The 21697-nt window shown below is 37.0% G+C and overlaps 1 protein-coding gene across 4 annotated transcripts in view; it reads left to right on the top strand.

The window, feature by feature from the left end:
• The first annotated feature begins 9038 nt into the window (after window positions 1-9038).
• Window positions 9039-21697, top strand: part of LOC128019989 (neural cell adhesion molecule 2-like) — a 199490-nt gene continuing 186831 nt past the window's right edge. For 2 of the 4 annotated variants that reach the window (XM_052606471.1, XM_052606470.1), the window contains exon 1: window positions 10222-10335. In XM_052606471.1, the coding sequence (XP_052462431.1) occupies window positions 10263-10335 (73 nt within the window). In that variant the 5' untranslated portion in view covers window positions 10222-10262. Of the gene's footprint in view, window positions 9381-10217; window positions 10336-21697 lie in introns of those variants that run through there. The other 2 variants (XM_052606472.1, XM_052606473.1) reach the window with 2 other exon arrangements.

Here is a 21697-nt window from a genome sequence, read left to right as displayed (position 1 = left end):
TTTATAGATGGCCATATGGCATTGCAAGTTTGCATCACCTCTGATATATATATATATAGTTGCTCATGATTGCTTGGTCACAGTTGATTTGTTACAATGTATGTCACAAAAAGATTTTAGACAAACATTATCGCAGTAATATTATTAATACATATGTTTTATTAATATATTTATCCATGTTTTTGTAAAACAGAGAAAGACACATTGATAATAAAAACAACCACACAGACAAAAATATTATAAAAGAATATTATATATTATATTACATAATTTAATTTTAAAAAATTGTATATATATAATTTAATACAAATATTTATAATAAAAAAATGGGGGGGGGGGGTATTGGGACTGTGTAAACTTAACTATGTTCAGTGGCATTAACATTCTTATCTGCATATTTTCTCATTTAAATTTTTGTATTTTACTTTACTGATACATTAATTAATCAATTAATTAATTATGTCTGACAAGCCATCAGATCATTATCATTTTTTTCTCCTAGTTTTCCAGCTCTTTCATGGGCAACCACCAGCTCAGTGACTCACTGACAGTGTCACTGATGTCACACCCCATGTTTCTGTTCAGTTAACAAATGCTAGGATCAATGGATAGACAGTGAATGAGGCTTTAAGAAGGAGCTTTCAGCTTGCTAATGGCTTATTGATGAATGTGTCTCCTCTTTAGTATCAGCTCTGAGGCTCTGTCCCTGAGCATATAGGCCGTTAGGATACAGAGCCACTGACGTCTGACACGCCAGGAATGATTTCAGTGTTTGACAAGTGATGAGGCTTGGAACGATGCAACATGAGATAAGAGAGAAGCTTGCAAATCCTTTAGAAACCACGATGTAGTAACACTCAAGCCAAGAAACAGTAATGCTAGCATATATGTGTATAGTTTATATTGTATTGTTACTGGACAGAAATACATTGTTATGGCTTTTAAATAGGGGGAAACAAGTAATGCTTCTGGTTACTTTTGTCTCCAAATGTATTTGGTAAGCTAAGCTACATTTAAAATAAACACAGTTGTGTGAATGACATTGATAACAAAATAATCAAAGTGAATGGAATTAATTTTATTTTTATTGTACCATAATATAGATCAATATGTATATATTTCAAATTTATTTGTATTTCTGGTTGTGGGCATTGTTAATATGATTAACTACACAAGTGTGACCTTGACACCAATTTGTTAAAAGTAATCATTTGGTTTGATATTTTGCAATTTAAACCAAATAATGATTTTATACCTTCCATATCTAATGTGGCTTAAGCATCCAAATACTTTTTTGGGATCACTTATTGCATGCCTGTCAACCACAGAATGACTGTCGGATTTATTAAGCCTTATGAAATGCTATTCTTAGGAAGACCTGTGGTGTTATCCTCAAAATACTGCACAAGCACAAAAAAAGTTATTTTGTTACAATGTTAACATTTCAATCTTACTCAGAAAAACTGGGTTTAACAATTTACAATAAGGTTAATTAGTTAACGTGAATGAACTAAGAATAAGAACTAAGAACAATACTTTTACAGAATTTATTAATCTTAGTTCATGTTAATTCCAACATTTACTAATGCATTATTAAAATCAAAAGTTGTACTAGTTAACATTTGTTAATGCACTGTGAATTAACATGAAAAATTATTGACTGTATTTTCATGAACCAACATTAACAAAGATATAGTGTAATAAATGTACTGTTCATAGTTTTTTTCATGTTTGTTAATACATGTTTTTAAAAAATTCTGTTTAGAAACACAGCCTGGAGAACTCTTTTTTTTTTTCTCTGCTAATATATAGTAAGGTACATCTTTTGACACCTGTTTCTGAATATTGATTGATCTAAATTATGTAGACTAGTAGTATAGATATGAAGATAAAGTAGTCCAGTGATGCTAGGAACAGACCTGAAAGATGACCCACAGAGCTACAGAAGCCTACCTTCTGCTGTGCCATGGCAGTACCAGCCCAATCATTATCCCTGATGCTTGGAGCTATCACACTTGGCAAGAAATCCTGGATGCCACTGCCAAGGAAATTCAGGTAAACCCTAACTCAGATTTTCTTTCCTGATATAGAAGATTATCGTTGAGCTGAGAGAGTCTTTCTCCAATGACTATCAACATTTGGAGAAAGGAAACCGGTGTCTTCTGACATTCACCTTAGCTCATGAACTGGACAAATGTTATGGTTTAATCGGAGTGGGAGGTCGATTGAGGTGTTATCAACTGGCCAGAGTTTTGAGATCGCGGCAGGTGTGAAGGACGATAATGTGATAAGAGCTCGCTTGAGTATTGCACATCCTTTGCACCTTCATTTATCTTTTATTTAAAGATGATACTGAATATGTTAGTATTCTTGATTAATAGGTGACTTTTTCATTTGGCAAAATGGATCTATTTGTTCTTATAATAAGGTAAGTTTTTTTTTTTTTTTTTTTTTTTTTTCGGAAAGATTCTCCAGTCTCCTCATTCGTTGCTTCCTGACCGACACCAGGAGTTTATATTGCTGATAGTTAGAACCAGAACCCAGCAGTCTCCATTCATCTCCAACATTTAACTGCCATTAGCCATTTAACTGCTCAGAATGTCAACACACTCACAAAAGGTTAATCATTTCTTTCTCAAACGTCTTTAAATTTGAATCATATATTTTTCTGTTTTTAGTTTGACAGAATGTGTGACCAGATCTCGATAAGCTTTGTTAGCCTATGAAGTTCATAAAAATGATCGTGCGACTTAATATCATTGTGTGTTACCCAAAAGCATTGTAACTTAAGTAGTACTTGAAAATCATTGTAGATCTACGAGTGCTCTGGAGTAATTATAAAGACCTAAGTGCATCATAAGAAGACAGATTTATGCGGTCACCTGCAGGACAATCGGCAGATTACACCATTAACTTTATTCAAGTGCTTTATTCATGTGATTATAGTTACATTTTAATTTATAAATGAAATAATTAAAAAGTGCAGAAAACTAAAAAGAAAAAATACACATCTAAATTAAATGACAGAAGTAATACAGGAAACATGCTTTAAAGACAGGGAAAAATAAGGATAAACTAAAAAAAAAACAAAAAAAAACTGTCAATGACTTACCGACGTAACGCCATCTTTGGAAATAAAGTATACACATATACTTATAAGTATTATATTATATTATATTATATTATATTATATTATATTATATTATATTATATTATATTATATTATATTATATTATATTATATTATATTATATTAGCATTTGTTAGCATTAGCATTGTTAACATTTAAATAAACGAGTGTGTAGCTTACTTCAATTACAAGCCATTCTACAAACCCGATTCCAAAAAAAGTTGGGACACTATACAAATTGTGAATAAAAACAGAATGCAATGATGAGGAAGTTTCACATTTCAATATTCTATTCAGAATATAACACATATCAAATGTTTAAACTTAGAAAATTGAAAATGTTTACATTTCATGGCATCAACACATCTCAAAAAAGTTGGGACAAGGCCATGTTTAACACTGTGTGGCATCCCCTCTTCTTTTTAGAACAGTCTGCAAACATCTGGGGACTGCCGAGACAAGTTGCTCAAGTTCAGTGGAATGTGTAGCTCTCATGAAATCCAAAATGAGCCAATATTTGGCATGACATTTCAAAATGTCTCACTTTCAACATTTGATGTGTTATCTATATTCTATTGTGAATAAAATATAAGTTAATGAAATTTGTAAATTATTCCATTCCTTTTTACTAAAAATTTGTACAGTGTCCCACCTTTTAGGAATCGTGTTTGTATAAGGTGACATTTCAGCACTTGATAAATGGATAGCGACTCCTAAGTAGCACTTACAGCTTGGCTACATGTGACAGTGTTAAGTGCATTTTTGGGAAACGCACGTGAAGCAATAACAAATGTTCACAAAATTACTCTTAGAAAATGCTCTTAAGCTCTAAGATCAATCGTTATCGGGAATCCCAGCCCTGTTCAGTGTAATATACACTCTGAAACAATGTCTATAATGTTATATTTATTATAATTATTATTATAATTATAATTATAATTATTATTATTATTATTACTTGGGTTTATGCATCATACCCAGTCACAAAACAATGATTACACGTTAATGCTAAATTCCATTATTTAATTCAGATGTTTTTCACATCCCACAACACTGGTGATCTGCAGAGAGAAACCGCCACTCAGAATAAACCCATAATAATTAACTTAAAGCATTATAGACTGTGAAGATATTTCCATGAAACTTGGTCATCTATTCATGTTTTCAGCGAACAACATGACCGACGAATTGGAATCTCAGCAGAGAGACCAATCCACTTTGAGTGTAAACTAAACGAGCCAATGCACATTGACATGCAATTATTCCATCCAGCTGCCTGATCACAGTGTGGGTATAGGAAGCACCAGGTGCACCTCATTCATCCTTTCGCTTTGGAGCCAAGCGGTTGTGCATCACTACTGCACTCTACTTCAGTGATGCAAAGCAGAAAGTGCGGGCTTTACGGCATGGCAGCGGTGGTCACGGTTGCACGGCGAGAACACAATTAACTTTGAGCAAAGTGTGGAGGCCAGCTCCCCTGCATGCTTTAGCACAAAGTGCATTTCTCTAAAAGTGCAATACTGGTGATCGCATCTTTTTAAAGATGACTTATCACCTGTGTGTCTCTGGGTACAGTTACTATCTGGTGCCTCGGGATGGTCACAATCACTGTCACAAATGTCTGGGTGTTGAGCACGTTGAGCAAGCGTTCGTGGATCTTGCATGTTCTATTTGTGGGGACGTGACTGTCTCGGAGTTGCATGAAAGACTCCGTTACGTCAAATGGGGTCCCTCTGCCTCTGTCATGATCCAGTTTTCATCTCTTCAATCGGGCAGCGCTACATCCGGTGAAGTCAGAGGTGATTTTAGGATCACGGTGATGGCTTCTCCAGAGGGAGTTCATCATTCCTCAAGCACTCCACAGTCAGTGGAGCGGCCAGAGGAATGTTTCCTTTGTTTTACCCCCTCAGGACCAGATATCAATTGCTAGATCGGCTGCGTTGCCCCTTTTGGGTGTGACAGCATTGTCTGAGCCAGACCCAGAGATGATGGCTATGCTTTCCTGGGCCCATGTGGAATCCTTGGTGGAGGTCACGCTGGTTCTCAACACCCCCTCCAGTGCCATTCTTCCCGGAGGAGCTCAAAAGGACATGAAAGACACCCTTTTACTGCCCGAAACAAATCATGTAGCTCCTCCACTCTCGCAACCCTTGATGGTGGAGCCACTTTGGGGTACACAGGCATTCCCTCGGTGAAGCTGTCGGTGGCCATGCAACTGTGTCTCCCCAGAGGGCCTGTAAGGATTCGTCAGGCTTAACTGGCAGTGCTTACAGAGCTTGTGGGGAGGCGGCTTCTGTCCTCCAAGCCATGGTGTTACTGCAAGTCCATCAGGCCAAAGGCCTGAAAGACCTGCACGAGGGTTGTCATGACCATGCAGTTCTACATGAACTGCGTGCTGCGAAGGACCTCGCTCTTCGAACGACGATGGTAATCGCAAAATCTCTGGGTGATGCGATGTGCATGTTAACACTGTCAAGAGCTTCGCCCAGCAGTTCTCGGTGGCACAGAAGCAGACAAAAGTTATTAAACACATCCTTCGCCAAAGGAAACCTTCTGCTTCTATCCCAGGTGCAGCCCCTCAGCCTGCTTGACGCAGTGGGTGGCCCCCTACGGCTGCCCCAGCTCCCATGCAGCAGCCTCCATTATGGAGCTGATTGCAGGCAGGATGCCTACCCCATCCAGGCCCCCGCCAAACCTCGCACTAACTGCAAGAAACCCTGAGACGGACGACCTGGAGATGGAGGACACTGCTCATCGGGAAATGCTGACTGCACCACTCCCCCCCCCCCCCGGGAGAGGGCCAGATGGAGAATCATTTGAGTTATTTTGTTTTGTTTTTGTTCCCAAACCTTTATAGAAACAATTTCAAGTGGTTTTGAGGGCTGTGAAATGTGCATCAGAGGGTGTGTGTGTGTGTGTGTATGTATTTATGTATGTGTGTGTGTTTGTGTGTGTGTGTTTGGTTGCAAAAATTAGATTTTTAGAATTTTAGAATTTAGAATTTAGAATTTTGTAATTCAGTGGTTCAAAATTTGTTTTGATACAAGACTAAGATTTTATAAATTTGGGACATGAAGTACATTTGTATTATATCTATTATTATAATTTATATTTGTATTAAACATAATTTTTTATTTTATTTGTATATATTTATACTTTTTTATTAAATTTTACATTTATGAAATATTACCATAAGTAATACTGTACAAGTTAAATGAAAATTCATGTAAAAATACATTGATGATTCATAGTATGTAGTGGCTTTGTAACTTTTCCTCTCTCACCGCCTACATCATAAAATGTGACAGCACATTTCTGGGTTGACCTTAAAGGGTTAGTTCACCCAAAAATGAAAATGATGTCATCAATGACTCACCCTATTGTCGTTCCAAATCCGTAAGACCTCCGTTTATCTTCGGAACACAGTTTAAGATATTTTAGATTTAGTCCGAGAGCTTTCTGTCCCTCCATTGAAAATGTATGTACGGTGCACTGTCCATGTCCATGTCCATACATTTTGGTCCAAAAATAACAAAAATTACAACTTTATTCAGCATTCAGCATTCACGATGCTGCTGACATATGACACTGCTGACGTGTTTTCTGGTGCGCCCAATAACAAAGATAACCGCAGCGTCACTGCAGTGTTGTGAAAGCGCTCACAACAGTTATTTTTGGATTAAAATGTATTTTCGATGCTTCAGCAAATTCTAACTGGCGCTCTGATGTCACATGGACTACTTTGATGATGTTTTTCTTACCTTTCTGGACATGGACAGTATACCATACACACAGCTTCAATGGAGGGACAGAAAGCTCTCGGACTAAATCTAAAATATCTTAAACTGTGTTCCGAAGATGAACGGAGGTCTTACAAGTTTGGAACGACATGAGGGTGAGATCATTAATTATATATTCTATTTTTGGTTTAACTAACCCTTTAAAGTACATTTGATCTTAAATCAACGTTCTGATTTACACCTCTGTGTTTTGGACCATTATAGTTCAATATGTAGTAAGTTTCTATGGCCTGTATTCCGTTTCATGATTTTATGCTTTAGACAGGCATAGGTATAGAACATGCACCAAACTAGTCTGTGATATGCAGGAAGCCTCAGTCGCAGCCTTCATTCTCCAGGAGTCATTAATCTCATATCTACACTGTCTGTGTGTTTCAGCATCCTGTTTAAAGCCCCTTTTGAATGCTGAGCATTTGACTGTGACAAACTATTCATTCCACTTATAATCATTAATGATTTTATCTGGAGAGTTACAAAGTGTTGTGTCTGTCAGGGGCAGAGGAGCTTGAAATTGAGAGGTTTTCTCTTCATCATGGAGCTTTTAAGCATAATAAGCATAATAACTTCATTTGAAAAACAACTGTTGAATCTATTACATCCAAATATATATTTGGCTCTGTCCATTTCAGTCAGTCCTTCAGGAATGAAAAAGGCATTCAAAATATGTTCATAGATAATTGGAATTGTTGTCATGGTGTATATTGTTATTTAGAAGGATTGCAAAAAAAAAACAAAAACAAAAAGAGCCTCATAAGAATTCATGTAATTTATTTCAGAGATCAACATAAGTGGGTCTGATAAAAGTGGACCATGCAGCCATGAATTAGGAACACATTTTATCTTTTAAGTCACCATTTGAAATTGCTACTTGAATTATTTTCTTTTTAACATATTCTTTTTTTTTCATTCTTCTAAATAGATCAGGAAACGTACATGAAACGGAATGACAAGGACCCCAACAAATTAGCTTGAGAGACATTAAATGTTTACATCTTAAAAACATGGCTATTCAGTTTACTGAACAGAACGTCAACCTTGAAGACATTTTTCAGACATTATTACGTCAAAAGTTCAGACTGAGCTGCAAACCTTGCAGTCTGGGAACTCCATGAATAAGCCTTTGTTATCAAAGTACAAGGTGATTGTTTGCACTCAGTGCCTTTTATTTTTGCTAAAGTCTTTCACTAAGTATTCTAAGAAATTCTAAGTGTTTCATCTTCTGGGACTTGTAGCTGAGCTTGTACTTACAGTAGATCTTGACATTTTTATTGGACTCTACTAACTATATATTTTAAATGGGCCTTCAAAAATCGATTTGAAAATTTGCGCTCATATAAATGCTACGATTTCCATGTTTGTATGAAATGGCTCATTGCCATAACTCTCTTCCTCTCTGTGTTAAAGCAACAGCTTTTTTGCATGACAGCATGCTTTCCACATCTCCTTAGATAAACACACATCTATAAGCTGACTGTAAACAGAACCATAGCCGTGCTTGACCTCAACATACACTAAGCCTCTCTCCAGAATCTCATCTTCTCTGCAGGGAGCACGCATTATGGCAAGGTGAAATAAAGGTAAATTTCCAAACAATGCAAGATGTCATGTAAATATATGCACTGATGCAATAAGTAAATAATAATAATAATAATAATAATAATAAGAGAAATTATGAAATTGAGAAATGCAATGCAATGCACCATTCCTTGATGGTAGAATCACTTAAAGTTCCACATCATACTTTCTCATTATAAAAGAGGTGTTATATTTTTAAAAATGTGACATTGAGGTGTACCATTAGGTTAATATTTCAATAAACGAGCGTGTATGCCTATTACAATTACTAACCATTCCAATGTGACATTTCAGCACTTGACTAACGGACAGCGACTCCTAAGTAGCACTAAAAACACGCGTGCTATTGTTTTAAGTGCATTTTTGGGGGAAACGCACGTGAAACAACACTTTTCTTTTTTTTATTTTCCTAAATCATAACAAGAATTCATATCAAGTTGAAACGCCTGCGTGTGTGTAAGGGTGGGGGGTGGACTACTGATTTTAATGTGGTTTCAGACTTCAGGAGCCCACAGCATATGCGCGGCTGCTCAAAAATCAGTACCTATGACTGAACTGATGATGGGCATTGGTTTCTACCTGCCTCGATGCACTGCTGCTGATAGGTTGGGCTGGTTCGGCGCATTTGAAGGAGTACTGCATTGAGGCAGCTGCTTGCAGCTCCTCAACAGATCCCGTCTGTGGCAGACAGGGAGCGAGTGAGTAGTGAGCGAGCTCGTGCGCGCCAGCGACTGACGCGCGGAGAGGGAGAACCAGCGTCCAGCGTCCAGCGTCCGTTCAACTCACTTCGAGCACTGGCCGTTGTCCATCAGGACCTGCTCAAAATGATTCGGACCGTCCTCTGTTTCCTCGGATTGCTCGTCGGTCGCAGTCAAGGTATGGGCGCGTGATTGTGAGCATGAAAATGAGAAGTGTGAGAAAATAGACTTGCTCTAAGACAAGACTGCACTGAAGGGGTCTATCTGAATGAGGGGGGCGTACGAGGAGTGGGGCGGATTTGTTGTGTGCTGTTTTGCAGTTTGAGCACGTCCCTTTGGAGAAAACATTCCTTTTGATAGATTAAGCTTACCTTTTATTAACAGTGCAAAGTCTCTCTGTTTGCACTTGTTATCTTAGTCTCATGCGAATTCTTGCAAGCGGTTCTCGAGGTGCTCTGGAGGAGATCTAGCGTGTACTAAGATGGATTGTATCTGATAGTAATTTTAGACAAAAAGCAACTTTTTTGCATTTACATAAACATGTGTATCCTAATTTACGTGAGAGAAATATACAAATTAGCTACTGGTTTTGTATGTATTTCTATGCATTTCTATAATATCCAATATATAGGCTATATAATAGCCTATAGCCTACATAAGTGCACGAAGAAGTACATGAAGCATACTCAAACACACGAGATTTTTAATTATTTATTTATGTATTTATTTTGTTGTTGTTGTTGTTGTTTTAATATGCCTATTAATGATTTACTTAAAAGTGATTCATTTATAGTACATGAAGCAGAGTATTTTCTTGAGATAATCAAAATGAAGGTGGCATTACGGGGAATTTGTGCAGATGTCAATCCTAAACACATTGGTGGATGTATGTAGTTCCAGCATCTCAAGTGCGTCTTTGAACTTGAACATCAGCTGCCAAAGTCTTGTGATGTGCTGATATATCTTAGAGACTGTTACTTCTCACGCGACGGCAGGTGGGGGTAGAGCGCTACATATTAACCCATTTAGAAAGCGCAACTACCACAAACAAGCACCATCGATGTGTGCCAGAAATGGAACGAATCTAGTGGGAAATCGTTGGATGGCAGAGCGTTCCTTGGATCTAAATTACGGTTAGTCTTCATCCGTCTCCAGAGACCTCCCTTTTGTTTACACAATGCAGGTTGAGTCAAAGCGAGGCTAGCTGATATGCTAGTCAGCCGAAAAACAAACTACTGTAAATTCCCCGTTGCTCCTACAAAATTACAATTTTATAAGTAACGTCACATTTTCAAAGCTACTAGAGTTTTCACTAAAAACTAAAATGGTCATAAAGTGTCTAGCATTATTTTAGATAGACTGATTTTAAGGTAGTCGGGTAATTGGCTTAAGGGTGATGAAATGCAGGTCCAAATGAACACTTTCAAGCGAAAAGTGTTTACACCAGACTGGTTTACACATAGGGAAATTCGGATTCAAAACAATTTGAATATAGATAAAAACCGAGTTGTGACTTTTGAAAGTTATGTCGATGTGAAACATGGTGTCAAACAAATCTGTTGTGAATGATGATTTTACAAAGTTATTATTATTATTATTTTAAAATTATTTTTAATGCTGAATTTTGATAATACCAAAGCACCACACACCAAGGAAGTTGAACAATAGCAATTCAAAAATGCAATTTGAAGTGACTGTTAAATATATAACCAAAATGCTACAAATCTTAGTTCCATATAGGCTACTTTTAAGGTGCACTTGTGGGCAGAATTTGTGTGTTGTTAAAAGTGGTGATTTCGTTAACGAACCTTTCTCAAATCCAATTTGAAGATCTTGACTGCTTACCTACCTTAATCTACCGAACAATCAAATAGTGCTTTAGTGCATCCTTTGAACTATCAAGTCTAGCAACTAGTGGTTGGACTTGTTAAAGGAACATCTCTTTCATAAATGAAATGGGATATGTTGTTCTTGAATGCAATGAATGAATGAATCATCTCATTTGAATATTTGCTGACAGACAGAGGCAGTTTATCAGAATTAAGAACGCTGTAAAAATCAATTATGGCAATATATAATTGAAACTCTATAGGCTGTTATTCTGATGTTGCTTTTATTTAGACTGAAACAAGCATAATGAGGCATGTTTTGCTTGAGAACAACTTTTAAATAAACATTTGCATTAAATCACAGATTCACACACTGTATAGGTGGTAGTCATTCCCATTTTCCCAGTATCCAACTGTTTCAGGTGCTGGATCACTTGCTGGGCTCCCACCGATAGTCGTCAGATCTGTTGCTGCTCTTTTGCATAAACTGACTCATGCCACCCCTGTAACTCTCTTTGAAAATTAATAACCTCTGGTTACTGTGTCACTACCAATCACTGTCAGTGTGAGAAACCCTTGAATGATCCAATGACTCATTCATGACATAAAGACATACTGAACTTTTCTCCACCAACCTGCAGAATGGGCCACTGAATGAATCTTTTTTTCAGTCAAAAGATTACCACTGCTAGGTTTGAAGCACTTTTTTTAGCAAGATTGTGTCAGATATGTAAATTTAATTTATTAAGAATTTAAATAAGAATGCATTAGGACTCCATATTAAAAAGCTTTAACATGAGCCAAGTACTTCACAAGTGGTCACAATATGATGTCACTTTTCTAGAATAACCACATACCACGGAGAAGCCTTTGTTAATTAGTGCCTCTCTTGTTGTCTTTGGCAGGTTTTTTTGTGACTGACAGTTGCAGTGAACCATGGCTTGTTCATCAGTTTATCTTCAGTGAAATCCCTTGATGATATAGGCTTGTTAGAGTGAGCGTGTGATATCAGTTAAACTGTAATTTAGCGTGGTGTAATTTAGCTCATGAATTACATCACTGTAACACCTGCCGCTTGGATGCTGCACCTCCAGGGCTGTTGCTAAAATCTACGGGACCATTTTTTTTTTTTTTTTTATAGCTGGCCCCCAACCTCTGATAGTCTCAAAAAAGGCTGTACTGTCTCTTCCCTTTTGCATTTTTTGTATTCAGGATTGTTGGATTGTCTTCTGAGAGGGAGAGCAATTTGCTGTGCTGATATCCATTAGTACGCCAGCTCTTGGCTCTCAGGTCTTTGTTATTGTAGGTTGGCTTAAAGCAGTGTTTGTGTGTATGTGTCTAGCTTCATTGACGCTCCTGGTGATAAATTGCGTGCCGTGCTGATCTCAGTGGACATAGTCCTTCGAGGTGTTAAGTGTTATAATGAATGGATTTCTCCAAATCTCCCAATGAATGCTAACAGTGAAGCATTAATAGACTTATACCCTGGAATTGTACGTAGTGTGTGTGTGTGTGTGTGTGTGTGTAGTGGTTTGATTAGAATGCCATAACATCCTCTCTGAGGGTATTTCTGTGGGATTTGGTTGTAAATGAGTGCATTGAAAGTGTGTGTGTATCAGCTTTTGCCTAAATGTACAGTAAAACCTGAATTCACCATGGCCTCAAAACTTACTAAATAATGAAAGCTTAATGAAAGCTTAAAAATGCAGATAGTTTTCTGTGAAGGGTATTATTAAGGGATAGAAAACATAATTAGATAAATACAAAAACAATCAAAGTCAATGAAGGGTCCTTTCAGTGACTTATCCATATGAATCATAGTTAATTTGAGTTGTCAACAAGTTCATGTTAACTTTTCTCATGTAAGTGTGAGAGTGTTCACTGCTTCCAAATATTAACAGCTCTGGGTCTCATGACTAATGTCTCAAATCATACTGTGAGTTTCAGATGTTATTTTGAACTGTCTATTCACTGAAGAACCCTGAAAAAAATGAGCTTGCCCCCAGAATAGTTAGCATCACAACGATAACCATCTTGATAATATTAAGAAATATTTAGCTTTGCCATCACACAAATAAAATACATATTCAAATTGAAAAGTCAGTTGAAATTCTAAATTATTCTTATTTTTACTTTACTTTTGATCAAATTGATCAATCCTTTGTAAGTATAAGAGATAATTCTTTCAACACAATAAAATTCAAATCATTAAAATTATTAAAGACCACAAACTTTTGACAGGTAGTACATATTGTAATGTATAAAAAATAAGTAATTTAAAAGTATTTTATTTTATTAAACATTTTTGTACACTTATTGTTGTCCATTAAGAATACAATGACACAATTAGTGCATTTGGCATCTGGACAAGGAAAGCCTGAATATAAATTAAAAGAGATATAATAGGTCTGCACAATAAATCACATCCAATATTTAATGTGCATCTTTTCAGTAAACCTGGTTCTTTAATCAGCGGTAAATCTCCATCACCTGAACAATGGCTCTGTGTAGTTAATTCTGCTCCATGTGGAAGCGCGCAGGTGAAGGGACACACCAAGCTGACTTCAAAGAACTAACGCGACGAAAGCCGACGGTGTTGTTGCCTCACGTCAGCAGAGTCGGACCAAAAGCTGCAGTGGAACACACTGCACAGACTACAGCCAGTGTGCGTTCTGAGCATGCCTGAGAGGAACAAGCTGTTCATATCAGCAGATATATGTTCATCATACAAAAGAAGAAACCGAAATGCAGATATACGAAATGTAAACAAAGCAGCGCTTGCTTACCTTTTTGAACATCAGTAAGGTTAATAACTTTAATAATTTTAACCGGCTCATGTTGTTATGAAAACATTCATGTATTAGAATTAATGGGAAAGATCACGTAACATTTAAACAGCCTTTTGTCTTTACCGCCTTCATTCATATGCTTGTTTTCATCACTTTTGCTTTAACTCTCTGCACTGACTCTTTCGCTAAACTGAACATCCCCTCATCAGAGCTCTCACTCTCGCTGACGTCCCCAACATCAATTCAACCTGTTGAATCGGGCAAACTGCCCCCAGTGTGAGCCAGATGAGAGCCGACGAGTGGGTCACAGCAAACAAACTAGCCTGACCATTGCTCGCCATCAGTCCGACTATGGCAGATGGCCGATCTTCGGCTTGGTGTGTCCCGTGCTTTACTGACAAGATGCGTATTAAATATTGCATGCGATTTATCATGCAGCCCAATTTTGGTATAAATTAATTGATCTTGTGATATTTGTACACTGTCAATAACAGAATAGCTATTGGGGATTCCCAAGATATTCCTGTTGTTATTGTAATTAAAGGAATCCTATTTTTTTTGCATTCACTCTTAAAGACAATGAGAGGGTTCTGTGGTATTGTTTATCACCAGCTCTGGGCGTACCTGTAAAATTACAGTATTACTCTTATATCTCCTGTGGTTCAGGGGATTAGATGAAGCAAAAATGCCGCTATTTCTCTGTACATTTTTTCCCGCCATGTTTTCTGTTTTTACACTATGAAACAGAGCTTGAATTGTGCTATAAAATGGCTAAAACACTAAGCTGTTCTTAAAGAACATGCTGGTGTGCGACATCTCTTGGTGTGGAAATTGATCATATTATGCGATTAATTGAGTGAATAGAGTGCCCCACAAGCTCGTATGAAAATGGAATTGGCCCCCGCGGGAGTTCTATATGAAAATCAATTTAAAAAGTATTCAGAGTCAGCATGCCGCTCCATAGTATAGAGTGCAATTTCACTGTTAGTGAAATGATGCTAATATTAATGGGTGTTCTCTCTCTATTGTTCTATAGATAACTACCCGTTCTCCAACCTAATAATATTAGTTGTACTTTCATCTCATGCAACTTTCTAGCATGACTATGGTGGTTAAAAACATACAACATGGTGGATCTTTTGCTCTTTTCATTATTTTGATTAATTTTGTTTACTGTATGAATGTTATTTAACACAAACGGACGAGTCAGACCACTAGTTGTTGAAATAAACTCAAACATGCACCTCTTTTTAAACAGTTCTCTTCTGTTTAAACATTCACACAACTAATGAAATATGGTATTTCAGTCCATTTTTTTTTTACAGGAGCAAGATTGCAGCCGTATTGATCTGGTAAGTCAGTGATCATTTGATGATCTAGCTTTATGGTCATGTAGAAGAAATGGATCACTGTTGTGCTTTGATCAATGGTTTCTACATCTGTAACATTGAGTCTGAATCTAAGACCACCAATGCGTTTAAGAAATGGCTTGGTTCTCAGACTTGGAGATAATTGGTTCTAGTGGTCAGATACGAGAGTAAAGAGACTCTGGAGAGCCATCTGCTTTATTTTTTCCCAGCGGCACAGTGCTGGCAGGAAACACCCTCTTCACAAGTGTACACCACATTTAGATTACAGGACAGTAAAGAAATTGAGACCATAAAAATTAGAGAATTAAAAAATGAGCATAGGCCATGCAAGGCTGTAAGTCTTAGGTCTCATATCCATATCCTTAACTACTACGAGAGTGTTAAGCTATGTTACAGGTATACCAATTCATACAACCAGCAGTCGGCATCATTAGCAGGTTTATGACTAAAGACTGAGGAGAAAATGTTTTTTGAAATGTGGAGTTGATGTGATCTGTTTTCCATGCTCTTTAAAGTTGACGTGAAAAGGACATTCACCCATTTTCTAAATGCATCTCATTGATTTTTTTGTGAACAATTTATTTATGTTTGTCTTTTTTAAAACAAAAATTCATGATTCAGCTTTCCATTGATACATCAGATTTCACCAGATGTTATTTTGTCCACTTAAACCCGCCCCTTTCTTACAATCATCTTCAAGCTTGCATTCAGTTCTGCCTCTATCCTATTATAAACCGATGTATTGAACTAAGTCCCCACCCTACATTGTGTTTTTTTTTTTCTCCAATAATCTGTTTTACTCCGATGTGCATAGCAATATAGAAGAACAGATCTGATACTACTTCTGTTACATTGTGACCAGGGTTGCCAGGTTTTCACAACAAAACCTGCCCAATTGCTTCTCAAAACTAGCCCAACCATGTTAAAGTAGCCCAATTCCGTGGACTTGGCAACACTGATTGTGAGTGACTTAAAGTAAGAACAAATTATAAATGGCTACATTAACCTTGAGATAATGGACTTCAGTGGACCCGTTTTAAGGTTAAAAATGTCACAGTTTTACTGCTTTTATGGTGAATGAAAGTCAGAAACGATGATACAAATGGTTAGACATTTGAAATACATTTGGGAAGTTTAGATAACCTGAGGTGTGATGTGAAGTGCTATAATAATAATTTTAATGCTAACTCAAAGCTTTTATGAGTTCATGTTATTTGAGAGACTACATGGAAAAATTTTAGCTTTTTAAAAAGTAATTTATCAAACCGCAGGACCATTTAAAATTAACTAGTCAAGGCAAAAGGTGTTGGAAAATGGTAAAAAGCTCAAAAGAAATGGTGAATCAGTGTGCTGTATTTTTTTCTATAGCGTTTTGTGCAGATATTTAAGCACATTATATATATATAAAAAAATATATATGTATTAAATAAACCTGGCCTACAATGTCTGCTTTGAACCTGTATTATTAGGATTCATTTTCTTCAATAGACTGGCATTGTGGTAAGTGTGTTCAGCAATCAGCTTGCATTATCCCCGTGAAACTCAAAAGCACAGCTTAACCTTTTTAACAGGTGCCAGTCTATCTCCTGGAACAGCGAGTGAGTGAAAGAGAGAGAAAGACCAGCAGATCTTAATGAAAAGGACGTGTGAGTTATGAAAATACAGCTCCTGAAAAGTTGTACAATGATCCCAAGCTACACTGTTCTGGGCTGATATGGCTTATGGCTCCAAACAATGGCAATAATGAGGACCGTTGGGAGGATTTTAACTGCTTCCATATCAACCTGCAAATACAATCGACCATTACTGCTAAGCATAATACAGCCAGGGTTGCTTTGACTGACGCATATTGTTGGAAAAGCTCAAGTCAGATTCAGTCCCACTCTATAGGCAACTTCGTATAAAAAATATATTCTTCCCTGAAGTCATTGTGAAATGGAATATGTTTAGCTTCAAACAGAGATATGCCGAGGACATTATCAGGGCTATTTTATCCCTATGCGCCCCCAAACTCTCCATGTAATTAAAACCAGAGTCAGGCCTGTGTGTGCCTTCAGTGCTAATGCAGTTTGACATTGGAAAGTGACCTCCTAAACATATTTGCGTGGCCCTGAATTCAAGAACTGTGGCAGCGACATGTGAGACCAACATCGATAGCTGCTTTTAAGGAGTAAATATGATATGTATTTTCAGAGAGAAGTAAATGAATGATTAAAGCTCTGTTTGGCCGTGCTGCCACAGTACAACCAAAGAACATTTCATCAAAATGATGAAAGTTTTCATGGCTAGCCACTTTCTGTGCAGTGCTGCACACGGAGGATCATTATTTAAAGCACAGATAAGTCACATCATGTGACGTTTGTTGCTTTAAAGTTTAATGTAGCCACAGATCCGTGTGTCTGTGGGAATTGGGCTGCTTTTTGTAATGTTAAATGTGTTTCTGAATGCGTTACAGAGAGCTTGACGTTGTTTATCTGATTGGTGATTTTCTGGCAGTGACTTTGATTCTCACTGGCTTCTCAGTGTTTTACTACGGTGCTACTTTAACAGCTTTTGGTAATCGTTTTCACACTATTATTTGTTGTGTGATTTGTGGGAATGCTAAACTTGAGATATGAAATCGTTTTATTGATTAGAAATCTTTGCCTACGGTGTCTTTTTCAAGATACACATGGCTCCTTGGCAGGTTTGGTACACAGCGCTATTGGCTGTAAAAATAGGTGCCATTTGCTACAGTCAATTTTGTTTTTTTTCAATAGAGTCAATAGAGTGAAGTCAAATTTATTTGTTTAGCACTTTTCACAAAACACATGGTTTCTAAGCAGCTTTTTTTAAAGATTACAATAAAACATTTAAGTAAATGCTATAAAATATGGTCCTGCTTTTGATATAAACTTTTATCAACAGGTTTATTAAAATGTATGCACATACATGATATCAACAGGTTTATTAAAATGTATGCACAATCGCAAATGAATGCTTTTTGAAATTTCCTGAATCACTTTGTTAGTCAAAAACTCTTGATTTGTTTCAAATTTCAATTTTTCTTAATTTTGATTAATTGTTGTGGTTCCAGTTTTTGCAGTCTGTGTTTATTGTCATGGCAAAGTTTAAAAAAGTCGCATTAGAAGATTTGAACAAATGCAGAGCTAATCTGTCTGATATTTTAATAACAGTAAATTACTTCTCATAGGATGTGACAGCATGGTTTTAAAGACAGCCTTTATATGCTTGTTCTGTGTGTGTGTGTGTGTGTGTCATTACAAACTGGAAGTTTAGCACCAGGGATTTTTTCTCATTAACAATGGATCTGGACAGACCTGGTTCATTACGCAGACTGTGTAAAGAGTAAGAGGCTTTTTTCCCCTTCCTATCCATTCTCTTTCGCTTTTCCCTTCTCTTTATCTCCTCAAGTGCAAATGCCTCAACTGAATCAATGCCAGTAGATCCCTCTTTAATTAAATCTACAAAGTGAGCAACAAGATGATATTTGCTTTCTATGATGTAGTAGAATCTCAAAGAGCCAGCTCTACAAAACTTTGCAACAGAGCCTGAGTGGCTTGTGACAGGCACCATGCTGGGTGGAAAACTAGTGTTGTTTACACATTGCCAAGCCTGATGGCTCAATTCAAAGTCAGCTGCAGTAAGTGATTTATGGCTTGGTTTTAATCAGCCTGCTGAAAATACAATTAGAAAGGGTTCCCACCGTGTGCAAATGAGCTGTCCCAAAGCCATTTGAGGATGCACACTGTTAATTAGCCGGGTAGGGCACCTGTTAGCACTCTGTGCTGCCATCGTAGAAAAGAAGTGAAGGGTCACACGGCCACAGGGAATGAGGGAAGTGGTTACTTGAGGGTGCAAGAGTGTGGCGGGGTAAAGCACTTGTTAGTGAATTAGACTGGACCGAGGAAGATGGTGACATCTCTGGAATAAAGCGGTCGATGCGGAGAGAAAGGCAACTGGTAGGATCGTTGCTTGAGATATCAGTGCTGGAAGATGTGCAATGGCAGAAATAAATTAGAGCACTCGTGATCTTTAAGAGCAGGAGGGTGCTTGTTAGTGAGCCACAGGAGGCTTTGCTGTGATGATGGATCGAAACAGCACAGAAAGTGCGGGAGCGGTGATACGGTGAGAAAAGCAGGTGTCAATTGTGCGAGAGCAAGCCTGGTGGAAATTGGAAGGTTGTCAATGGTAAGTTAGTTAGGAGGAGGAAGGCTAAGCCGGGAAATGTGTGGTTATCAAGGTTATCAGTTGGTTTTGCTTTAGGAGCTACAATTTACTTTGGACATCAAGTAGAGATCAAACTTTTTTTTTTTTTTTGTCTAAATACACTGAACCAAATTATAAATGCAACACTGTTTTTTTTGCCCCCATTTTTCATGAGCTGAACTCAAAGTTTTTAGACTTTTTTTCAATCGACATACAAGGCCTACTGTATGTCTTTTAAATATTGTTCATAAATCTGTCTAAATCTGTGTTAGTGAGCACTTCTCCTTTGCCGAGGTAATCCATCCACCACACAGGTGTGGCATATCAAGATGTTGATTAGAAAGCATGATTATTGTACAGGTGTGCCTTAGGCTGGCCACAATAAAAAGGTAACTCAGATTTAAACAGATTTGTGAACAATATTTGAGTGAAATAATTGCTTTAAATGGGTAGAATTAAAGTATAATATACAGTGTGGATGGATATATTAATTTTGAGATAAACATGAGAATAGTTTGTCAGTAATGCATGAGGACAATAACAATAAGTAATTTTTCCAGCTAAAGTTAGTCCATTGATGATTCAGGGATGCTATCATCCAGTTCAGCCGTCGTCCAATAGTGTCTGTGAATCAGTCAAGCATCCCCAACTAAGCAAGATAAAGGCAACAGTGACAAGGAATCAAGATAGATAGATAGATAGATAGATAGATAGATAGATAGATAGATAGATAGATAGGCAGTTCATAATAAGAGCTAGGTATGCTCATTGTTGTAATCGAATAGAGCAAGAGCCTTAAGATGTGAGTGTATTTTCACTCAATTTGTCCAGAGTTCGTATTTGACTTGGGGCATATTGCAGCAGCTCATCTTGCTGACACAGATACAACACCACCACACAGCCTCTGGGTTTCACCAGACTGAGCAACCGAACGCCATCAAATCCACATCTGCTCAGTCGCACACTCTGAGCCTGCTCCCATATGCTATTCCTCTGTGAGTGTGTGTTTGCGTACGTACGTGTGCTTCTTTACTGCACAGCGGAGATGAATCTTCCCCAATGTTGGGAAAGCTGATGGATTTTCCTTGCCTTCCTCTGCTTCCCCTTGTTTGCTTATTTTCAGAGGTGCAGTCACTCCACCCCTGTAACAGATGAGTGAGTAGTTTCTTACAGTAGTGTGAGAGACATTAAAGGCTAGCTTAACTGTATTTATTTCTTATCAGAAGTGTGTTCCTTACTCCTGCTTTTGTGTTGGAAATGGTGCTGAACACGGCTCTGAATCTCAAGTACCACTCCTGCTAATTTATTTTCTCTGCGCATTCTTCATGGCTTTCTCATTTGTGTGAAACGTGGTGAGACTGTAATGACATCACCTCTCACATTGACACGTTAGAATCTGACTGTATGGAGTTGTTTTTGAGTGTGGATTTGTGTATGTGCTTGTCAGGTTATGGCCATATTGCAAGTATATTTTGAAATAAAACTCAATTTCTAATTAAAAGAATTGTTCATTCAGTTGTTTTGTCATTTCTCTTTCTCATGCCATTCTGACTGTGTACATATATATATATATATATATATATATATATATATATATATATATATATATATATATATATATATATATATATATATGTATACATATATATATATATATAATATATAAATATATATACATATATATATATATAATATATAAAAAAAAAATATATATATATATATATATATATATTAATATATATATATTAATATATATATATATATATATATATATATATATATATATATATATATAATATATATGTGTGTATGTATATGTGTAAAAAAAAAAAAAAGATTACTGCTGTTTTCAAACACTGAAAGTGAATGATGCTGTCAGACTCTAGAAATTATAGTCGTCAAGTCATCTATATTTATAAAATGATTTATACAATACAGATTGTGTCAAAGCAGCTTTACAGTGTTAAATAGGAAAATGGTTGCAATCAGTCAAGTGTCACACTTGACTCCGTCGGTGACAGAAATGGAGAAAAAACCTTGGGAGAAACCAGGGTCGGTCAGTGGCCTGTTCTCCTCTGGCCAGATGGAACCAGCATTACGTGATTTTATTCCAGGCTCAACACAGATCAGATTGTGCAGCGGACTTGTCTGGTTCCCGTGGTCTCTGAGGTAACGAGGTCTTGTCAAGGGATCTATCTCTGGAGCGCATCTAGTTGACAAACTAATGGATTTGTATTTGGTTGCTTTTTTAAATATAGTGATTTTTAAACCAAAAGATGTGAAAGCGTTAAGTACAGC

This window comes from Carassius gibelio, chromosome A9 (genome assembly GCF_023724105.1).
Source record: "Carassius gibelio isolate Cgi1373 ecotype wild population from Czech Republic chromosome A9, carGib1.2-hapl.c, whole genome shotgun sequence".
NCBI classification, from domain to species: Eukaryota; Metazoa; Chordata; class Actinopteri; order Cypriniformes; family Cyprinidae; genus Carassius; species Carassius gibelio.
Note: the sequence above shows the minus strand (reverse complement) of the source record. Positions and strands in the feature narration are given on the sequence as shown.